Below are 21,647 nucleotides of genomic sequence, written 5' to 3'. Positions count from 1 at the left end.
AAAATATGCTTAAGCAGTTTCAAGGCACGCAATCGGCCTGCCATAGAACATTGGTTTGATGAGGCGTTTATCCGAACAGGTTCCACGCGGAAGTGGAGGCATTCATCCGAACATGTTCCATGCGGAAGTGGAGGCTTTCATCCGAACATGTTCCATTTGGAAGTGGAGGCTATCATCTTAACATGTTCCATGTGGAAGTGGAGGTTGTTCAACCGGACAGGTTCAATGCGGAACTAGACGTTTATACGAACAGGTTCCATGCGAAACTGGAGTTGATCATCCGAAAAGGTTCCATGCGACAGTTGATGCGTACATCCGAACAGGTTCCTTAGACACTGTGCAATCTTAAGTACATTTCCATTGTTGTACGGATCAATTGTGCGAATGTGTTTTTTTAACAATTCATTTTTTCACAAACAAACATGTTTACATTCTGCAAATAAAGGTGGATTATAATATTTCCTTTTCCATAGGACCTGGTTGTCCGCCTCACGAATTCCAGTGTAAGACCAGTAGAGAGTGCATCGAAGAGGATAAAGTGTGTGATGGATATCAAGATTGTGAAGATGGATCTGATGAAGACAAAGATATTTGCGGTAAGTAAATTGTATATAGCCTATAACGAGAGCTTTGTACTGTTATTATTACAGTCCCTTCCAAAAGTTTAAGACCACCAAGTTTTTTCATATAAATGAAACCTGACCGAAAGTTTTTGGTACAAATATAAAGTGAAATTGTATGGAAGTAATATAGTGTGTGAGGCATATACTGCCGGAAAATTATTGGTATACGTTTTGTATTTCTTGAGATATGAAAATGGAAATTAAAATTTCTTATCTGAAATATCCAACATTTTGAAGTACAGATGAATGTTTATAGACGTAACCGATGTCGTTATGACAGCACTGAATTTTTGCCAGTATTGTGAAACATGAACGAAGATTTTAGCGAAAAAAAATAAAAAGTATTTTCTCGTGTTTTATATTTTTCTCTAAAATTCGCAAAAAGAAAAAAATACAGCGAAAACTGAGAGGTCTTCATATAACAATATCTTCCTCAACCACTGGGCTGGAGTGAACAAATTTTATCAGTCATTAGTTAAAATGTGTGTCAATAGATGGCGCAGAGAGACATATCTCGAGTAGCAGCATTGTACAGTGTCTCCCAATAGTTTTAGGACAACGACATTTTAAGCTAGGCAACCAAACTTACCCAAGGCGTTGTTGGGTTGCGTGTAGAGTTAGGCTAAATTTCAGGGTTGCCACATGCACAATAGATATTTACACAAAGAAAAAGAACTGAGAGGAAACGTAAGGCGACAAAAGAGAGGAGAGGAAGGGAGAGCGAAAGAAGAAGAGAGAAGAGAGAAGAAATAGAGGACAGAAGTGGATAGGAGAAGTAATGAGGACAAAGGAAGAAGATGCGAGGAGATATGAGAATGGAGCAAATAGGAAAGAGGAGAGGAGGAAAGTAGTTTGGAGAGGAGAGTAGGTAAGGAGAAGAGAAGAGTGGAGAATAGAGTAAAAGGGAGAAAAGGAGAAGAACGAAAAGAAGAGGAGAAGAGTGCAATGGAGTTGGAAATCTAAGACAGGAGAGGTGTGGAGAAGTGTGAGATGGAGACATGAGGCGAGAAAAGGAGGGAAGGCGATATGAGATAAAAGCAGAGAAGGAGGGGAGAGAAGAAGGAGAAGAGAAGAACAGAAGAGACAAAAGAAGAGGTAGTTGCAGAAAATATTGTTTCGCCATCAAGAATTGGTGTATTGATCAAATTATCGACATGAAACATTCAATAACATTTTAAAATGTATTAGAGAATGTATTAGATCCCTTTTGACTGAGTTCAGAGCAAGATAGAATCATCCATGTAAGATCTTTGATTTTACCTGTGATTATACCACTAAAAACATGAATGTAATTTTAATATTTATCCAATTTTTCTCCACTTCTCGGTTCGTTGAAATGGAGATTTTGTTATTTAATATTTCCCTACTCCCATCGTTAATTCCAAACTGAATCATTCCGTTTCACACGGCGTGAACAATGAACACAATTTGATATATCTAAAACTTACGAAAATTTTCTGCTACAGGAGAGGTTTGAACCTACGACCATCAGGTTGACAATCCTTAACGATAACCACTACCCTACAAGCTTTCGCTCCTGAAAGCAAGTAGAAGGAGCTGACCAATGTGAAGTGTACATGCAACTCTTCTCCTACATGCAATGTGTAAAGAATACTTGTTTGTAACAAAGAAAACGGAGGTAGTACGAATCGGCGAAAACATCTAATGTAGAGTCGAACATGATGAAGACTTTTCATTCGATATTTGCGGAGATATCCTTGCATTGAAATCGAGTGTGGAAAGAGGTAAAATTATTATGTCTTGAATTGCCACAAATATAAATGTCATTTATATTTGTCAATGTCTTTGAAGCAGTACACAATTATCGTTAGAGTATCATAATTCACGATGTTATACGTGAAAATATCCCTTTCAACGTGTGTCAATTCATTGATTTGTATATTTTTATTAGTAAATTCCAGATGCAGAACAATATAACGAGTTTACACTGCAATTACAAATAATGCCACCATGCTCTTGTTTAATAAAAGGAGAAAGATATATAAATTATATATATATTAAAAAAAGAAAGAACACCTTGTATGGAGGATCAAACCTTGGACCTCTTACAATGCTATCAAGAACTCCGCCAATATACTACGCCCTTGGTTTTCTTTGGAGCAACATATCTTAATTATTCTGTCGCCTCAATATTGTAAACGTTATCCTACCAAAATACAAAAAAAAAAAAAAAAAAAAAAAAAACACGTTCAATACCCTTATTACTTTCTACACATGCATTTGAAACTTATCTTGTGGATATTTTATTTGTAATTTTATAACGGTTGCATGAACATCTACGAAATAGTTCCTTATAATTTGGAATCTAGTAAATATATACTTTCAATTGTTGAAATGAATTAAACCAATAGATTTTGGCAAAGGAATTGTGTGTTATCCGTTTCCAGTCATTCATTGCTGAAGCAAAGGATTGAAAACTCTGTGCAATTTTCATTCTGAGATAAGTTTGTTTACTTGTTTACTACATGTATGCGAACTACACTCTGTCGCACTTATCTCTGGAGCAGGTGAACGAAAACAAGTATCTGAGCAGCCATGAACACGTGAGAGGAACGGGATTGCATGGAGAGAGGAAAGCCACAGCAGTTACCAACCTTCCCATCAACGTGTACGGTTTCGCTCTGTCCACTCGATCCCCCCTTTCCCCCCTCTCCTTCTCTTCCACTATGTTTTCGCACAAAGTATCTCTGTGTGCCATACACTTAATTCTAACTCGCATGAAAAAAATATGTTGTCAATTTGCATTCAGGGGGTAGTTTCACAGTTACAAACTATTTTGGCCTTGATGAGAAGTTTAGTGTAAATAGGCACTTTGTTTATAACTTCGAAATTGAGGTCTAAGGTTGAAATCCTCCTATTTCTTTTTGCGTGACCTTGTTTATTTTTTCTATTCATTATTCATCCTCATCGTCGCGATTAGCCAAGAGTAAAATAAAAAAAGTCCTCCTCCATGACCGTGCGGTCTAAGGCGCTGTGCTTTGAACTCCGACTGCGGGACGCATGGGTTCGAGTCCGCCTGTGTTCAGTCTCTGGGTTCTCGGTCTGTGCATAGGACAGGTGGCATCCCTCCATTTTGAGGAAATTGGGGAGCTTCTAGTGAGTGAGCGTAATCTGGTTGCGACGTCCTACAACGGCTGGGGGTTTGTCGGGCAGACCACCCGTCCCCCTAGTCTGGCTGCAGATCTCCACGCCCCCCTGGTGGCACGCGTGCGTGGGAGCCCGGCAGTCAGTAGGTGTAAGCCAGGTCCCAATATTGGGCTGTAGCGTTATAGGATTACTTTTACCAATATTCTCGTTTTTCTTCGTCACTTGAAAATCTATTTGTCGAAGATAGCTGCTATACTACAAGAAAGCAATTCAAAATTAAAGTAGAAGTTCAACTTCATGTATATCCAACGACATTTACAATATTAGAGGGACGGAATACTTAAAAATTGTAGTTTTAGCGGAAAGTAATGGTGTGGTGTAGCGGTTAAAGTTCTCGCTTGGGCTGCTAGCGGTTCCACGTTCGATCCTCCTTACGAGGTTATCTCTCTTTTTAATTCTCCTTTTATTAAACAAGAGCATGGTGGCATTATTTGTAATTGCAGTGTAAACTCGTTACATTGTTCTGCATCTGGAATTTACTAATAAAAATATACAAATCAATGAATTGACACACGTTGAAAGGGATATTTTCACGTATAACATCGTGAATTATGATATTCTAACGATAATTGTGTACTGCTTCAAAGACATTGACAAATATAAATAACATTTATATTTGTGGCAATTCAAGACATAATAATTTTACCTCTTTCCACACTCGAGTTCAATGCAAGGATATCTCCGCAAATATCGAATGAAAAGTCTTCATCATGTTCGACTCTACATTAGATGTTTTCGCCGATTCGTACTACCTCCGTTTTCTTTGTTACAAACAAGTATTCTTTACACATTACATGTAGGAGAAGAGTTGCATCTACACTTCACATTGATCAGCTCCTTCTACTTACTTTCAGGAGCGAAAGCTTGTAGGGTAGTGGTCAGTCTGGCTCGAGCAGTGGTCTGGGACGGTTGTGTTGCGCGTCTCTCTAATAGCTCGAAGTCACGTAGCGCGTATTACTCGCGAGTCCGGTTGAAGTGAAACACGGCGACGCTGCCAAAATGGTAATCAAGAGATTGAATACACTAAAACTGAACTTCAGTCAAGTGCGAAGGAAGGAAACCGATTTCGACGGAAATACACAATTGGATTAGCAAGACCATGAAATTGAAACCGGAACAAGTAGTAAGTATTGAAGTAGACAATTATAGACGTTGTATCTTTCTGAAACTACTATCGAAAGTAGTGTGTGAACAGTTGTGGCTGCAGTCAAACGGAGAGTATAAATATAGTGACGAAGACGGGGATTGTCCAGTGCTTGTTACGTGGGCGGATGCAAATTACGTGATATTTAGAGAGAACGTTGTACCGAGTGAACTGTCCGATGACGCTATTCGACCGGTGCTGAGTACGTACGGTCAGATAATATCCCTGGACGATGAACGGTATTCTAGTGATCATATTTATCCGGTAAGAACTGGCCGTAAAATCGCCAAAATGAATCTAACTCGTGCGATTCCATCGTACGTCACAATCAGTGGCGGACGATACTGGGTGACATATAGCGGGCAAGGCCGTACTTGCAGTTACTGCGACCTTAGTGACCATTTTTACGTTACCTGTTCGTCCCGACGTCGTCAAATGGAGAAACCCGACGATACGTCCTATGCCGGGGCGGCGCGTCCTGTCCCGAGGAATGTGCCGGTTGCTGAGAAAATGATGACCCCGACACCCACTATACTACCTGTGCAACTGAAACGCTCCGGAGACCAGGACAATGAGGGCAACGTACAAGCTTCACTACAGGATGTACCTAAAAATTACCGTACCAGATTCCACTTTACCACCCAGTGTAGAAAACAAGACAACAGCAGACGTTCCTATCCCCGTCAATGAGGACCAAGTGAATGTCAACCAAGCAGCCCACGTCGCAGAGAAGAATGGGGAAGAAACAATGGACGTTCCCCTAGAGGTGCCCCATAGTCCGATGCAGCAGGCAGATGATGATCATGCAGTTGAAGGTGGGAACTCCGAGACGGCGTCCCCCGCATCAGGCGCTCTGCCGAAAACAACGAAGGAACCCAAAAAGAAGAAGAAACGCAGTCTCCCTACGAACGATACGGCGTCGACACGGCGGCAAGATGGCCCTCATCGTTCGGTGTCTCCAGTGTCTCGGCGACTGCGTAGAACGATGAGTGCGACAAGAGAACAAAATGAGAAATCTGGCGGCGGCTCTGATTGGTCGCTTGAAGTCAATGTGTGATATATGTCTCCCATATCATAGTTATGAAGTGTGTTGTCCGCGTTATAATGTTATTAGGGTTATGTATGTCGCATGTCGTAGTGAAATTGAAAAAGGTGAATAGTTTAACGTCAGTAACTTCACATAACATTCCTACCGGGTCCAATAGAACAGAATCCCACATGACGACCCCCATATATATTTTGCAACAATGAACATTAACAAGATGAAATCTAGTGTCAAGCATTCTTAGATTATATTAAGCAAAGTCACATGGATGTAATTTTCCTGCAAGAAGTAGGGACCGATTATTTCTGTCTGGGCAGTGAATATACCGTGTATAACAATTTAACTCACAATTCTCTAGGAACCGCCATAGTTGTGAAAGAAGGCCTACATATATCGGAAGTTTACCATCACCCGTCCGGTCGTATCGCATGTATCCAAATAGGAAACATATGGTTTTGTAATGTTTATGCACCATCAGGTACCAACGCTAGACATACTCGGAACATATTTTACGCTACAGACGTGGCGAAGGCATTAGGTGGCTCCCGTCAAAACATTGCGCTGGTGGGTGATTTTAATTGTACTCTAAGAAGACAGGACCAATATCCAGGATTCCATACATCACCTAGCTTGCAGACGCTGGTTGAAGGGTTTAAACTGCACGATGTTTGGGTGGCTAAAAGTCCGAATATAGACGGCTACACATACATACGTGCTGACACAGCGAGTCGGCTTGATCGTTTTTACGTTAGTGCACACATGACTAACAAAATATCTGCGATTAGAATTTTCCCAACGTGCTTCAGTGATCATTTAAGTGTCCAACTCGACATGAGTTTGGATGTACCTTCAGTTGGACGAGGGCTGGGATTTTGGAAGTTCAATGTAAGGTTATTATAAGATGAACAATTTCGTACCGAATTTAAACAAAAATGGAAGAAGTGGGAAGAAATGAGCGTACGTCAAACTGTCATTATTATGTGGTGGGACACTTTTCTAAAACCTTCCATTAAATATTTCTGTTTGGCATATAGTCGTGAAAAATACTCAGATTTCAATAAGAAATATAACTTTTACTACAGAGTGCTTCACGAACTAACAACACAGCTAATACAAGGGAAGCCAGTGCGTCAAGAAGTGAAACGAGTGCAAGCAGTGCTGCTGAGCATGCACAGAGAGCGTATCCAAGGTTACAATGTTAGGAGTCGTCTTCCTATGTTTGACGCACAAGAAGAAGCCTCGTTGGTGCAGGTGTTAGCAGAGAGGCGTAGTGCACAGCGAAAGAGGATGACGTGTCTCGATACAGCCACGGGGAGACTAACCGAACCCAAGTTAATACGAAATTACTTGCTGAACTTTTATGCAGATCAGTTTAAAGAGAAGGAAGATCAATGCTCCCATCGCACTCCACTGCAAGGGATAGACCTTCCCATGTTAACGGAAGATGACCGTCGCTATTTAGAACAGCCATTCTCAAAGAAAGAAGTGTACGAGTCTGTTCACAGTGGAAAAAGAGGTAAAGCTCCGGGAATCGATGGTGTCCCGATAGAATTTTTCCAAACCTTTTGGACAACGGTGGCTCCACTGTTCACGTGCTGTGTTTACGAAGAAACGCCTTGGACGAACGAGTCTCACGGGTGTTATGGTTTTGATTCCCAAAATATCTCAGCCCAGAAAGCCAGAAGACTTAAGACCAATCACATTACTATGTGCTGATTATAAAATCCTTGCACGTTTGATCACCCGAAGGTTGCAACATTTTGCGGATACTTTATTAGGGCCGTATCAATATGTATATGGTACAAGTGGTAAAATATTTCACATTCTAACTAGTGTACGTGACCTCATCACTTCTATGCAAGATATTGAAGGTTCTCAAGCTGCTTTAGTGGCTAGTTTGGTTTGATGTTTTAAGTCCACTTATGCGCAGTAAGGCTAATCGGGACTGGACCTACAGTTTAAAGTGGGATCCGAACCACTTGTGCCTCCACCGGGTATCGAACCCGGGACCCCTTGATTACAAGGCAATGACGCTACCACTGCGCCATGGGGGAGGCCCTGCTTTAGTGGCGTTAGATTTCAAAAGTGCCTTTGACTCCCTCAGACATGACTATCTTTTCCTATACTTTGGAAAAGTGGGATGTGGCGATTTCTTTGTACTCTTCGCAACATCTTAATTGACCGCCCTGAAAAAAATCAAAGTCCTGAATTTGTAAATGTGGCAACATAGCGCTTCAGAGTCTACAAATAGTATCCAACTTAGCAACAGTTTTTCTTTCTAAACGAAAACGCTCTTGTGAATTTCTTTCATTCTTTCGCATTCCATGAAGATAGAAACCCTAAATCAGTAATATAATACGCAATTAAACAAAAATCGTAAATTGGAAATAGAAATGTTGAGTTTTCTTTTAAGACTATTCGTTCTGAAATAGAAAATAGGGGAATTTATGTGCAGTTGGAAACACTGAACTCGTTCTCCACCACCTGGAGAGAATTGAAATCACATTTTAATGCAATGAAGCAAATTTCTCTCGATTTTAGGCAAAATTACAGTAAAGATAAATTGCACAATACCGGACGATTCTACATAGTGCGTCTTTTCCCTGATCTGTGGCGAAACATGGTTCGAACTCCGGCAAAATGTTATTTCAACTGAGATCAACTTGTTTTACAGGCGTTCACGTTAGGAATTCCCTGGAGCAGTTGGTTAAGCGGTCGTCTCGTTTTGCTTTTTCGTCAAGAACGAAACATCGTAGGTTCAAATCTCACACATTCCTGATTCTTTTCTTTATTATTATTGTTATTTACGTAGTACGAAGTGTTGTAATAATGTAATATAAGATTACATTAAATCACTGTAAATATTTATGCGATGCATACCTTGGAAATGTTTCTACTCATCTTCTTGATTTTTCAGTGATTGGCAGAATTTTTGGCAAGACCTTTCTTTTCGTTCAGCTGTCAAAAGCTATGTTAACACACTTTAAGAATCAATATATCATAAATACATGTTCTTAAACAGCATGTTGTAATAAAGGTGTCCCCGTTTTAATATCAGGTGGAGGCTCATTGCACAGTGGTTCGGATCCCACTTTAAACTGTAGGTCCAGCCCCATTAGCTTTACTGTGCATAAAGTTGACTTAAAACACCAAATCAACTAATACATCTCCTTTCAGAGTGGGGCTTCTACGATACTGTAGTCGGCCAGCATCCGAAAATACAGTTCTGCTTCGCATACACCAGAGTATAATTTCATTTAATATTGTGACTAATTTTACTTTAAAACCACAGATTAAAGAGATAATAGTGTCCAGAAAAAGAACCTCAAAGTAGTCTTCACACAAAGTATTTTAATCCATTGCCAAACATTTCAGTTAAGAATGATATTATGCTTTTCCATTGACCGTATTTTCGATTCATAGTGAATTTGCTAAATGAACCATGTCAAGAAATCTAAATATGTAAGTTTTACTAGTAAATGCATTTAAAATGCACGAAACAACAGGGGAGGAGAAACATAAACCTCAAAAATAAGTAAAAAATGCAACAAAAACTGTTAAGAATACTGACAAATAAACTAAAAGCCAGAAAAGGCTGAAAAATGCAAAAGAATTGTAAATTAGAAAGTGTTTTCAGGCTCTAACTGAAGGGAAACGGACATGATATCAGATTTAGCACTGTTTTTAAGGGTCAGAAAAAATTGATTTTTCATCGACTTCCGGACCCTAATTACTAATTATGACCATTGAAAAAGTTGGAGGGAAGGAGTCGGCTTACTTAAATTTTTCTTGCTGAGGGATCGTATCGTCCCATATCTCCACTTTCTAATACAGAAAAAAATCAAGTTTATATTTCGAAAATGACTTGCAGTTTTCCACACGAAAATATGTTTTTCATAGTTTGAAGTTCGTTAGTATTATCTTTCAAGGTTTCCACTGTTTTATTTTCACACATATTTTATATTTCATACGTTGAATATCCTTTTCCTCTCTCTTTTCATACAGTCTTTGGAAAAAAGCTGAAGTTTCTGGGCAACAGGGTTCTGATTCAAATTACTCCTTTTCACTCTCCTGTTCCTACCTTAAACAAATAACAAGAGACTTCGTAACTAAACAATTGCTTGTTCAAAACACGGAATTTTTACACAATTTACAAAATATGACAAAACACCAATAGACATGTTCATCATCTTTCCCTTTCATCGTTTCTCGATTTTTCTGAATTCCTTTCCTCATGAAAATTGCCATGAATTGTGAATTGGTTTCTTCAAACTGGTAGCTGACCATACCATGACCTACCTGGAGGAAAGGTAGCGTGCGTGATTCTCACGAGGGAGGTCGTAGGTTCGATTCTCCACCTAAGCAGGATTTTTATCAGGAGTTTATCGTTGGATGTAAAGTTTATCCACCATTGGTCTCTGTATTTCACGAGGTGAAAGGAAATAGTAAGAGAAAGTTGTTTCGATTATAGTTGGAAGTCACACGCCACGTGGAATGCGCAAAATCAAGTTACGTAGAGCTAAGTCTGTAATGGTGGTATCGAATATTGCAAAGTTATTGGGGAAAGTTTGTTATATCTGATACTCGTACTTTCTGTTCAAAGAAGACAAACATTTTAGATACAAAGCAGTGAGGAATTAACGATCATTATGAGGTTTTGAATTTTTTGTTTGTCACTCACTATATAAATACATATTAGTAGTTTCTTATCGAATCGGCCTCTGTCGCAATAACCATTTACTTATGTTAATTGGCGATTTACTATTATTTTTAGACGCATGGTAAGATGGTGGTGAGGGGATTGACAACAGTCATTATGAAGGAACGGACATAAAATTACCAATCTTAGCAATTTGAACTCATTAAACGCTCTCCTTCGTTACAGTAATGCACTACATCACTACTTAACATAACTGTATATGTTTGATTTAGTATATCGAAATAAAACAATCAATATTTTAGGTGTCAGTAAAGAACAAACAATACATAACTTAAATAACATTACATCTTGCATCCTGAATACATATATGTGATTTGTGAATTAATCATGATGTGTGTGTTAACACAACATATGAACAATAACTAAAAAAAGTTTTAACTTTAAAAACTGGAAATCTGCAACTTATAAGGGGAAATATGCACAGAAGGGACGTCCCTCAAGCGTGCATCGGATTCATTTTTTAAATATTCTAATAACGGTTTCTGTTCAGGAAAAAAATGAGGAGAGGGTGGGATTTGAACCCGCGACTTTTCACGCTTGACGAAAAATAAGGAAAACAGGGTGTAACCAACTGCTCTACGTTAACTTCATGACGTAATACCCTTAAAAACATGTTGACATTTATGAAGACTCCCACCTTCCTGTGTTCCAAGCACGTTTTCTCAACAAGTCGTGAAAAATATTATTTTTTGAGAACTGTTCGATATTATGCAAGCTATTGTAAATAAAATGTCGCATAAACTCCTCACAAATTTCCTTCTTTCTGCACAAACTTGATGGCGATATCCTCCAGGTGGAGATAAACTGTATTCAGTGTTTCAAACCCCTCTAATTTCAAGTCAAGCAAGCAGAATCGTAAAAATTCCTCAAGATTATTTTTCCAATGTATTATTTCTGTTTGATCGTGTATTATAATAGCGGTTTATAGTTTCTAAGTTCATGGAAAGAGCGAAATTGAAAACCTCTCACCGCAGCGTTTTTCGTCTAGTGGAAGGACCAACTCAAAGTTGGCTACTCTCACTTGGAGCCGAAGTGCAATGTTGCTAAGTTTACGAATTCGGGACTTAGAATTCTTTTGGGGCGGTCAAATAAGATGTTGGGAAGTGTACAATCTATACAGAGCTTATACAGAGAAGCTCGAGTTCAGTTATCTATCGATGGTTTTCTGTTGCAAGCCTTTTCTATTCAGCGTTCTGTCCGTCAAGGATGTCCATTTTCCTTATTTCATTCTGCGCAGCTCTGGCTCCATTTTTACGAATGATGCATGAAAAACTCCAGGGACTGAGACTTCTTGTGAGAGACCACAAAATATGTGCGTACGCAGATGATGTGACCGTAATCGTGAAAGATCAGCTAGACTTCACTCGTATGGAGGCAGTACTTGAAACGTTACGAAAGCAGACGGGACTTAGTTTGAACCAGAAGAAATCTAAAATCTTACCCCTAGGGTGTAACCCCACTCTGTGGACTGAACCTGTAACTATACCCATTATAGAGAAAGTGACAATTTAGGGAATAAACTTCACTACGACCATCACAGAGACTGTATCCAGAACTTTTACAACTGTTCTCCCAAAAATCCAGGCAGTGTTGAACATGAACCGTTATAGACAATTATCCTTACGCTCTAGAATACAGTATGTGAACATGTTTGCATTATCGAAGTTGTGGTATGCTGCGCAAGTTTTGCCTGTCCCTGCGAAAGTCGCGGCGCAAGAACGAAAGATGATCACGCGCTTCATATGGCATGCACATTTGTTTCATGTCGCACATGAAACGTTATGCCTCCCAGCAAGTAAAGGAGGACTGAACTTGCGCCAAGTGGAGAGACAAGCCTCAGCCTTGTTTCTACAACGGAACATTTAGTTGCTTCTGCACTACCCTGATAGTTTAACAGCAAGATTACTACATACTCTGATAGATGAAGTGGAACTGCGAACACCCATTTATCCAGCGAAGATCCCTTCCCACTACAACTATTTGAGGACAACTCTTGTCGAGTTTTGCTATCTCCTAATCGGTTCACCTCACATGGATGTCGATGGCATGACAGTGATTTTTTTCTATAACCAATTGACTTGCAGGTTACACCACCAACCACGAATTATGCTTCTCCGAACTAATGTAGTGTGGTCAAACGTATGGAGAAATATACCTGCATCTCATCTTTCTAACCGCGTTCGATCTTTGTGGTACCTAGTAGTTCACGATGCCATTGCGACTGGTGCTCGAAAGTGGCGATACCAAATGACTGACAGTGCTGTATGTTCCAATTGTCATCAAGCTGAAGACACTTTACGACATCGCCTCGTACTAAAGTAAGAGCGTTCCAGTTTTTAGTAGCTCAATATATTTATTATATTTTAGGACATAATTCAGTGTCAATGCAAATTTCGCTGCAATATCACTACAGTGAGAATTATTACCAGATGGACCAAGCTAACCGCAAAATACTCTATGCAAATTTCTTGCAGGCCCTTTTCTTGTAAGTACACCTAATTATGTAATCTAGATCTGATATATGTGTAATGTTATCATAGGATCATGTAAGTAGTTACTACTGCATAAAATAAAGAATATTAAAAAGAAAAAAAGTGGTTATCGTTAAGGATTGTCAACCTCATGGTCGTAGGTTCAAACCTCTCCTGTAGCAGAAAATTTTCGTAAGGTTTAGACATATCAAATTGTGTTCATTGTTCACGCCGTGTGAAACGGAATGATTCAGTTTGTAATTAACGATGGGGGAGGGGAAATATTAAATAACAAAATCTCCATTTCAACGAACCGAGAAGTGGAGAAAAATTGGATAAATATTAAAATTACATTCATGTTTTTAGTGGTATAATCACAGTTAAAATCAAAGATCTTACATGGATGATTCTATCTTGCTCTGAACTCAGTCAAAATGGATCTAATACATTCTCTAATACATTTTAAAATGTTATTGAATGTTTCATGTCGATAATTTGATCAATACACCAATTCTTGATGGCGAAACGATATTTTCTGCAACTACCTCTTCTTTTCTCTCTTCTGTTCTTCTCTTCTCCTTCTTCTCTCCCCTCCTTCTCTGCTTTTATCTCATATCGCCTTCCCTCCTTTTCTCGCCTCATGTCTCCATCCCACACTTCTCCACTCCTCTCCTGTCTTAGATTTCCAACTCCATTGCACTCTTCTCCTCTTCTTTTCGTTCTTCTCTTTTTCTCCCTTTTACTCTATACTCCACTCTTCTCTTCTCCTTTCCTATTCTCCTCTCCAAACTCCTCTTCTCTCCTCTCATTTCGTTTTCTTCCTCTCCTCTCTCCTCTTTGCTCCATTCTCATATCTCCTCGCATCTTCTTCCTTTGTCCTCATTACTTCTCCTATCTACTTCTGTCCTCTATTTCTTCCCTACTTTACTTTTCCTCTTCATCTTTCGCTCTCCCTTCTTCTCCTCTCTTTTGTCGCCTTACGTTTCCTCTCACTTCTTTTTCTTTGTGTAAATATCTATTGTGCATGTGGCAACCCTGAAATTTATCCTAACTCTACACGCAACCCAACAACGCCTTGGGTAAGTTGGGTTGCCTAGTTTAAAATGTTGTTGTCCTAAAACTATTGAGAGACACTGTACAAGTCCAAACCTGTTTTCATTACGCTTGATAATAAACAGGCTGTTTGAATCGCAAGCTACGTGATAATGGGGGAAATAAATCTGTGCCCGTGTCCGTGAAATGGCAAATAATTGGTATGTACACTCGCCTCATCAAGTACTTTACCCTCCCCCTTCCGAACTGAGCCTCAGCTAGAAGAGAAACCACGGTTAAGGTCTCAAGACAGCCAACACTGATTGGAGCAACAGACACAGGTTCTTATGGAACTACTGTAAGGTGGATATCGAGAGCAAATGAAAAAGCTTTTTTCCTTGCATAAGATGACTTTGTAAGTCCATACGCTTGCTTTACTTGAGGGCGTTACCAATGCCCGCTTCGTGATATGAAATTTTCAGGTGTGTGAATGCGTCAGCGTGTAGTGTTGTGTGCGCGTAAGGGTGTGAAGTAGGGGGTCAGAGAGACATGCACGTGTTCATAGAAATTTCAGACCCACATGTCAAACTCTTGACCCACACTGCTGACATACGTGGAAGAGTGGTTAGCAGAGCACACTACGTCGCCAAGGACACGGGTTCGATTTCCGGTCGCCTGAGAATGGGTGTTGTTTAGGAGCGTCCCTTCATCAATTTCACCATATCATCACTCATCCTCATTTTCGTGGTTAGCCAATAGTGACAAAAAAGCGACGAAAACAAACAAAAGCAATCAATCAATCAGTCTTAATTCCCACCGACCCATTTCTCACACGTAGCATCAAAAAAGTCTCTATATGAACCACTCCCGCTAAATCTTAAACATAACTCAGGTCTTTTAATGGCTGTTAATATATTTTTAAAAACAGAAGAAGAAAGCACGAATGATTTCCCGATTACATGCGTTTCATGGCGAAAAATTTGTAAATAGTTTTTCAAGCAACTGACATGCAAGCCTCTCCGATGCTGTGGTTGTAATATCGTCTCTCGTAAACGAGGAGTTCGGTTTGGATATGTGGCGGCACATAGTGATTCGGGTCCCACTTTAACCTGTAGGTCCAGCCCCATTTAGTCTGTCGTCATAAGAAGTAGACTTAAACAACATCCAAACAAACGAATTTAGCTGCTGTAATTATTAAAATTAATATGTAGTTAAAATTGGAATTAAGAACATTTTAAAATTTCTTATTAACAAAGTAACTCGAATAATGGAATATAATGCAACTCAACATAAATAACTAATTTTGATTTAATTTGTTTATTTAGCGTAAAGTAAACTAAATCAACCAGTCAACACCTTGTTATATTTATGAAAAAAAGAGCCTAAAATTTCCAACAGTCCTCCGTGACCGTGCTGTCTAAGGCGCTGTGCTTTGGACTCCGACTGCAGGACAGCATGGGTTCGTGTCCGCTGGGTTTAGTGTCTGGGTTCTTAGCCGGTGTATACGACCGTCGGCAACCCAACATCGTGAAGAAGTTGAGGAGCTACGAGTAAGTAGTGTAACATAAAAATATCCTATACGGCTGAGGGTTCGACATGCCGACTCCACGTCACCCCATTACTGGTTGAAGATCTCCACACCTCTACGTAGGATTGTGGGTGAGAGACTGCCAGTGAGGACATAGACCAGAAGGTCCTTCCATGGCTGTAGAGCCATGGATTATGTAAAAATTACCAACATTTTTTTTGAATTCGTGTTCCGTTTGAGTTGTTTTGAAGATACATTCATATCTGTCCAAGGCTTTAATCTGGAGACCTGTGACCTCGTAACCCATTATCCTTACCACTGCGAAGGCCGGCAAAACTTTATTCGTATTAATTTCATTAGGCGAAATGATTTCCGTCTGTAGAACATCACGTAACTAGTGAGGAACTCTTAACATGTGCAAACCGACGCCCAAATTACAAGCAAAGAAGTGCACGCGTGTAGAGGATACATTTTTCTACCCAAGGCAAAGCACCTCGATCACTTACAAACCTGAAAAATTGAATTTTCATCTGTCATATGATCTCCGGCCAGATGTGAGCCTAACTACAACATTATTTATTCGATAGCAATTCAAGGAAGCAATGGTATTTATTTACACTGCCACGTCCCTCGCGTAAACACCTACCAGCTTAGCACAGGGGAGAGACAATGAGATATCTCTGGGCACAGATCAGGGCTACTAACGCTACATATATGTGGAAAGAAACAACAGATTTAACCCACTACTGAGGGTACAATTCGTACTAGATTCTTGATTAATTATGTACAAATATTAAATAACTTTTGAAGTCTTTTCATACAGTAATTTTCTTTTATTTTTATTTTTTATTAATTGTAACCAATCTTCTTTGGGCTTCTTCTTCTTGTAATCAAATATGGCGTCTTCTTCTTATAGCCTCTTCTTCTCATAATTAGTATGGCCTCTTCTTCTTATGGCTTCTTCATCTTATAATCAGTATGGCATCTTCTTCTTGTACTTAATATGGCATCTTCTTTTTATGGCTTCTTCTTCTTATAATTAATGAATCTTCTTCTTCTAGCATTTAATAATTAGAGTGCCTCCTTCTTGCAATTAATAAGGCTTCTTCTTCTTATAATCGCTAATATTTCTTCTTCTATATATTTACATCTTTATTCCTCATCCTTTCGTTACTCTTTATTTACATCTTTTGTTTCGTTCCTTGATTTTTCTAAGGAACCTTTTATATCCTTGCTGTCTGGATTATTCCGTGGATTCTTTAGATGAGCTTCCCTTTATATCAATTGACGTAAATATCAAACTTCCAACCAAACAAAGAGAAAGGGGTAGTTAAAGATCGCCACCTAGCCGGCGCTAACCTTAACTTGGAGCTACAATGTATGCGCTTCCAAATGTGCTTGGGTGCTGCCGTGAAATGGCGCTACACCTGGGGAAAACAACCCAAAAGCCTCACGAAACTCTCAGTTCGTGGGAACTGTAAAAGACACAAAATCGAAATTGCAATTCGACTTCTTTACTTTTGTATATTAATAGCTTATGTCATTACTGAATGATAATTCCCCTTTTCTCCTTATTTATATCCTGTTATTCTGTTAAACTTATTTATTTATTTCCTTATAATTAGTATTAATATATATGCAATCGTTATTTCATCACCTCTGCTCTTTCCGTTGTCTCTATTTACAATCGTATAAGTTCTCCTGGGTGGTGCCATCTCTTACCCACTTTCCAAACTGATTTATGCAGCATCTTTTATAACCGTTGTTCCTCTTGCCTGCTGCCATCTATGGTCCTTTATTTCAAAGAATAGCAACGCAGTTTGTGTACGTGACAACACTCCCCTGTCACTTACAACAAAACAGACAAAAAGTCTTGGTAACATGTTGAATATTTCTTGAAATATACATGTGACATGTGACTAATATTTCGGAATATATTAAATGTGACTGTTCCCCACAAAATATTCGTCCCCAGCTATGACTCGCCGTAAAATTTACAATGACACACAATACTACTATTTCCCCTGAACCAGGCTTTGAGATGCCTTCAATCTCTCCAGAAACTGGCATTTTTCTTATTAACTTCGCTTCTCTCTGCCACTCTTCCATAGTCGCAAGAATGAAAGTGAACGATTGTTGGGTGAGATTTGTGAAAGAACACTACCAATGGACACGTCCATGTCAAATCTGCGACTCGAACCCGGAACCTTCGACGACGAGATCGTGAAGAGACAACTAAGCCAGCAAAGGTTTTTGTTATTTTATACGTCGCTTTTCTATCTCCCATGTTAATCCCAACAAAGAGAAAGGATGAAATGACGATATCAAAAACATTCATGACTGACCAGGGTTCGAACCTGGGACCTGTGGCTTCGGAACGCATTACGTTGTCCATTTTTTTCTTCAGATTGTGTCTTGATTTAGCTCTAATTCTCCTACATTAGTTTCACTAGACATATTTTTTTTGTTTTGTAACAAGATCAACATGTCAAATGCTGTTTTTGAACTGACACTAACTCATCTAAGAGATTATGTGTGTTAGCGAACGCACACGCGCACAAAAACACCAGAGAGACACGTTTGTCACTATCCTATAGAAATCCTAACTCCCACAGATACACGTAGATTCATTCCCGTGTTGCATTTGTAAAGCCGAGCTTCCTTTCCTAGTTTGGTGACATTACAGTGAAATGATCCTGTAACTAACTGAAGATCAGTCGCTATTAGTAGATCTGCATGAAGTTGTTCTCAGGTAAAAATAAATGAGTACATGCCATTTGCCACCAGCGACAATCGCCACCAGCTTAAAATTTGTGACAATCGCCACCAGTCCATTAGCTGCGCGTGACCCACTGTCCGCTCCTTTGAGGCAATGACCGCAGAACCTTTCCCTCCGCCCGCTAGCCCCCGTTTTCTCTCAATATTCATGTGAAGAAGTTGTTCTGGAAATGAGAATGCTTGCCATGACAGATGGAAGTAGTTTTCTTTTGAAAGACAACAACACAGACGGGCGACTTATTATTTTTAGTGGAGCATTTGGAAAAGAAGCTTTGAGAAGTAAGCAAGATTTTTTATGGGTGGCACTTTTAAGAGTTGCAGTAATGTTTGCAAATTTATACCATTCATGTAGACTTTAGAGGCTCAAAAAACGATACAAATATATATCCAGTTATATTTGCTCTCTTGCCAAACAAAGGGAAAGAAACATATATTCGACTTTTTCGCCTTGTTATTGAGGCTATACCAGATTGGAATCCAGCGACGGTGACAGTCGTTTTTGAATCGGCAGCAATTTTTACTCTTAAAGTTGTATTTCCAGCAGTAGAGGTAAAAGGTTTTACTTTCACATGAGAAAGTGCATCTGGAGAAGAGTTCAAGATTTGGGACTTGCTTGTGAGTATATGAAAAAGGAAGAAGTGAGGATGATCATACGCATGTGTGCTGCTTTGGCGTTTGTTCGGCCTGAGAATGTTCCCGACGGCTGGCTGGAAATACATTCCAGAGTGCCTGACAATGAAAAACTTTCTGGATTTGTGGACTATTTCGTGAAGAAATGGATGCAAAACGAAGAAGTTCCAGTCGAGGTCTGGAGTTGTTACAACAGGCGTCATCGAACCACCAATTCTGTCGAGGGATGGCACAATAACATTAATAAGTGTGATGGGAATCAGTAAAATTCACTTGACTGTTCAAGGCAGAACAAGCCTGCGAGAGCAATAATGAGAAAAAGAGTGCTCAGGGGAAGGTCATCCGGTCATTGCCTCAGGGGAGGGAGGGAACAGTGGGTCACGCGCAGCTAATGGACTGGTGGCGATTGTCTCTGGTGGCGATTGTCACAAGGAGACAAGGTACTACATTCCACATCACTGTGTAATCAAAGAATCAAGCAAGACTACGCGTTTTTCATGGAAGCTCACCCACAACTACGGGGGAATCGTTGAACAGTATACAGATTGGGCCCACAATACAAGAAGAATTGTTTTCAATCCTGCTCAGATTTCGTAGACACAAAATCGCACTGACTGCAGACACGGCTAAAATGTATAGGCAAATTAACATGCATTCAGAAGACAGACCACTTCAATGCATGTTATGGAGAGCATCACGTGACAAACCGATCCATGTTTACAGTTCGAACACAGTCACTCTTGGATTAACTTCAAGTTCATTCTTGGCCACAAGATGCCTCAAACAGTTGGCAGAAGATGAATCATCAAATTTCACAGTAGCCACTCATGTCTTAACTCATGACTTCTACGTTGACGATTTTCTGGGAGGAAATCATTGCATTGAGGGAGCAATAAAGGTGCTTGAAAGTCTCACAGAATTACTCCAGAAGGGAGGATTCAATCTACGTAAATGGTGCTCCAATAGCAAGGCAGTGTTACAATCTATTCCAGAAGAATTGAAGGCAGTACAGGACCTAGTGTAATTCGACACAGAAGGCACAAAAACATTGGGAATTTCATGGCGCCCATCCACGGAGGAATTTCTCATGGACAGTAAGGTTGCCGTAGCAGCAGACGTGGTTTCGTTGAAGGGATTTTCAAAGCGCCAAGTTGGCAGCATAATCGCACAAGTGTTCGATCCAATCGGACTAATATCGCCAGTGGTGATCACATACAAGTCATTCCTGCAACAGTTATGGCTCCACAATGTAGGATGGGATGATCCGCTTCCTATAGATTTGCAAAAACCATGGCGTCATCTTCATTCGCAGCTCACATGTATTAACGAAGTAAAAATACCACGATTCATTTTGGCTCCAGGAGACATACGTAAAGTTCAAATTCACGGTTTCTCTGATGCATCAGAGAAAAACTATGGCAGTGTTCTCTTCGTAAGATCAATTGATTCAGAGGGTCACATAAGTGTGAACTTAGTGTTCAAAGTCCAAGGTGGCTCCGGTGAAGAGAACCACTCTTCCACGTTTGGAAATATGTGCGGCAGTTCTACTAGCCAAACTGGTACACAAAGCATTGCCCATACTGCGTCTATGCATAGACATCATTCACCTATGGACAGACTCAAAAATCGTCCTAGCTTGGCTGGCGTCACCAGCCAGTAAATGGAAACCTTTTGTTGCTAACCGAGTTGCAATAGTACAGGAACTCGCATAAGTCAGTGATTGAAAGCACATTCCGTCAAAAGACAATCCTGCAGATCTGATCTCACGAGGAGTCGATGCAAAAACGATCAGATCACTTCAGCTTTGGTGGCACGGACTCACCTGGCTCCAAGAAGACGAGACACAGTGGCCATCATCCAGTTTAGCATTCAGTCCAGACGACAACACTATTCCAGAGCAGCGTAAGGTAGCAGCTACCACATTGGTCACTCATGTAACAACTGAAGAAGAAATCATATCTAGATATTCAAGTTTTTCCAAGCTACTGAGACTAGTGTCACTCTGCAAAAGATTCATCAACAATTGCAGAAACTCAAGGGACAAAAGGAGTGAAGACCTTACCACCTTTGAAATTCAAAGCGTCACACTTGCCTGCATCAAGATAACACAACGTGCATTCTTCTCTCAGGAAATCAAAGATTTGGCTGACAAGCAGCAAGTACACAACAAAGCATTTTGAGGAACCTTTATCCATTTCTCGACAATGAACAGGTCATTCGAGTTGGAGGAAGATTGCAAAACAGCGAACTGGAATTTCGAAGCAAGCTTCAAATTATTCTTCATCCGAAGAGTCATTTCACGAAAATTCTGATAGCATCAGAGAACAAGTGACTTATGCACGCAGTGCCACGCCCCTTGTGGGTACGTACCTAAATGTTATTTAACACGGCTACAGATATCTTAATCTCAGGGGGATAGGTTCTTTATTTGAGAATTCCAAATGAGAAAGCGTTTTATAGCCAAGAGGATATAGTTAAATGCGGATCTATATTCTGAGAATTATACAA

At 39.8% G+C, this 21,647-nt stretch overlaps 1 protein-coding gene across 1 annotated transcript in view; it reads left to right on the top strand.

The window, feature by feature from the left end:
* The window catches only part of LOC145978988 (uncharacterized), a 106,859-nt gene that overhangs the window by 2,500 nt on the left and 82,712 nt on the right, over positions 1-21,647 (top strand). Inside the window, exon 6 of the mRNA XM_083112047.1 lies at positions 474-596. Coding sequence (XP_082968173.1) covers positions 474-596 — 123 coding nt within the window. The remainder of the gene's footprint in view (positions 1-473; positions 597-21,647) is intronic.

This window comes from Lepisma saccharinum, chromosome 25, assembly GCF_977018435.1.
Source record: "Lepisma saccharinum chromosome 25, izLepSacc3.1, whole genome shotgun sequence".
Classification (NCBI taxonomy): domain Eukaryota; kingdom Metazoa; phylum Arthropoda; class Insecta; order Zygentoma; family Lepismatidae; genus Lepisma; species Lepisma saccharinum.
Note: the sequence above shows the minus strand (reverse complement) of the source record. Positions and strands in the feature narration are given on the sequence as shown.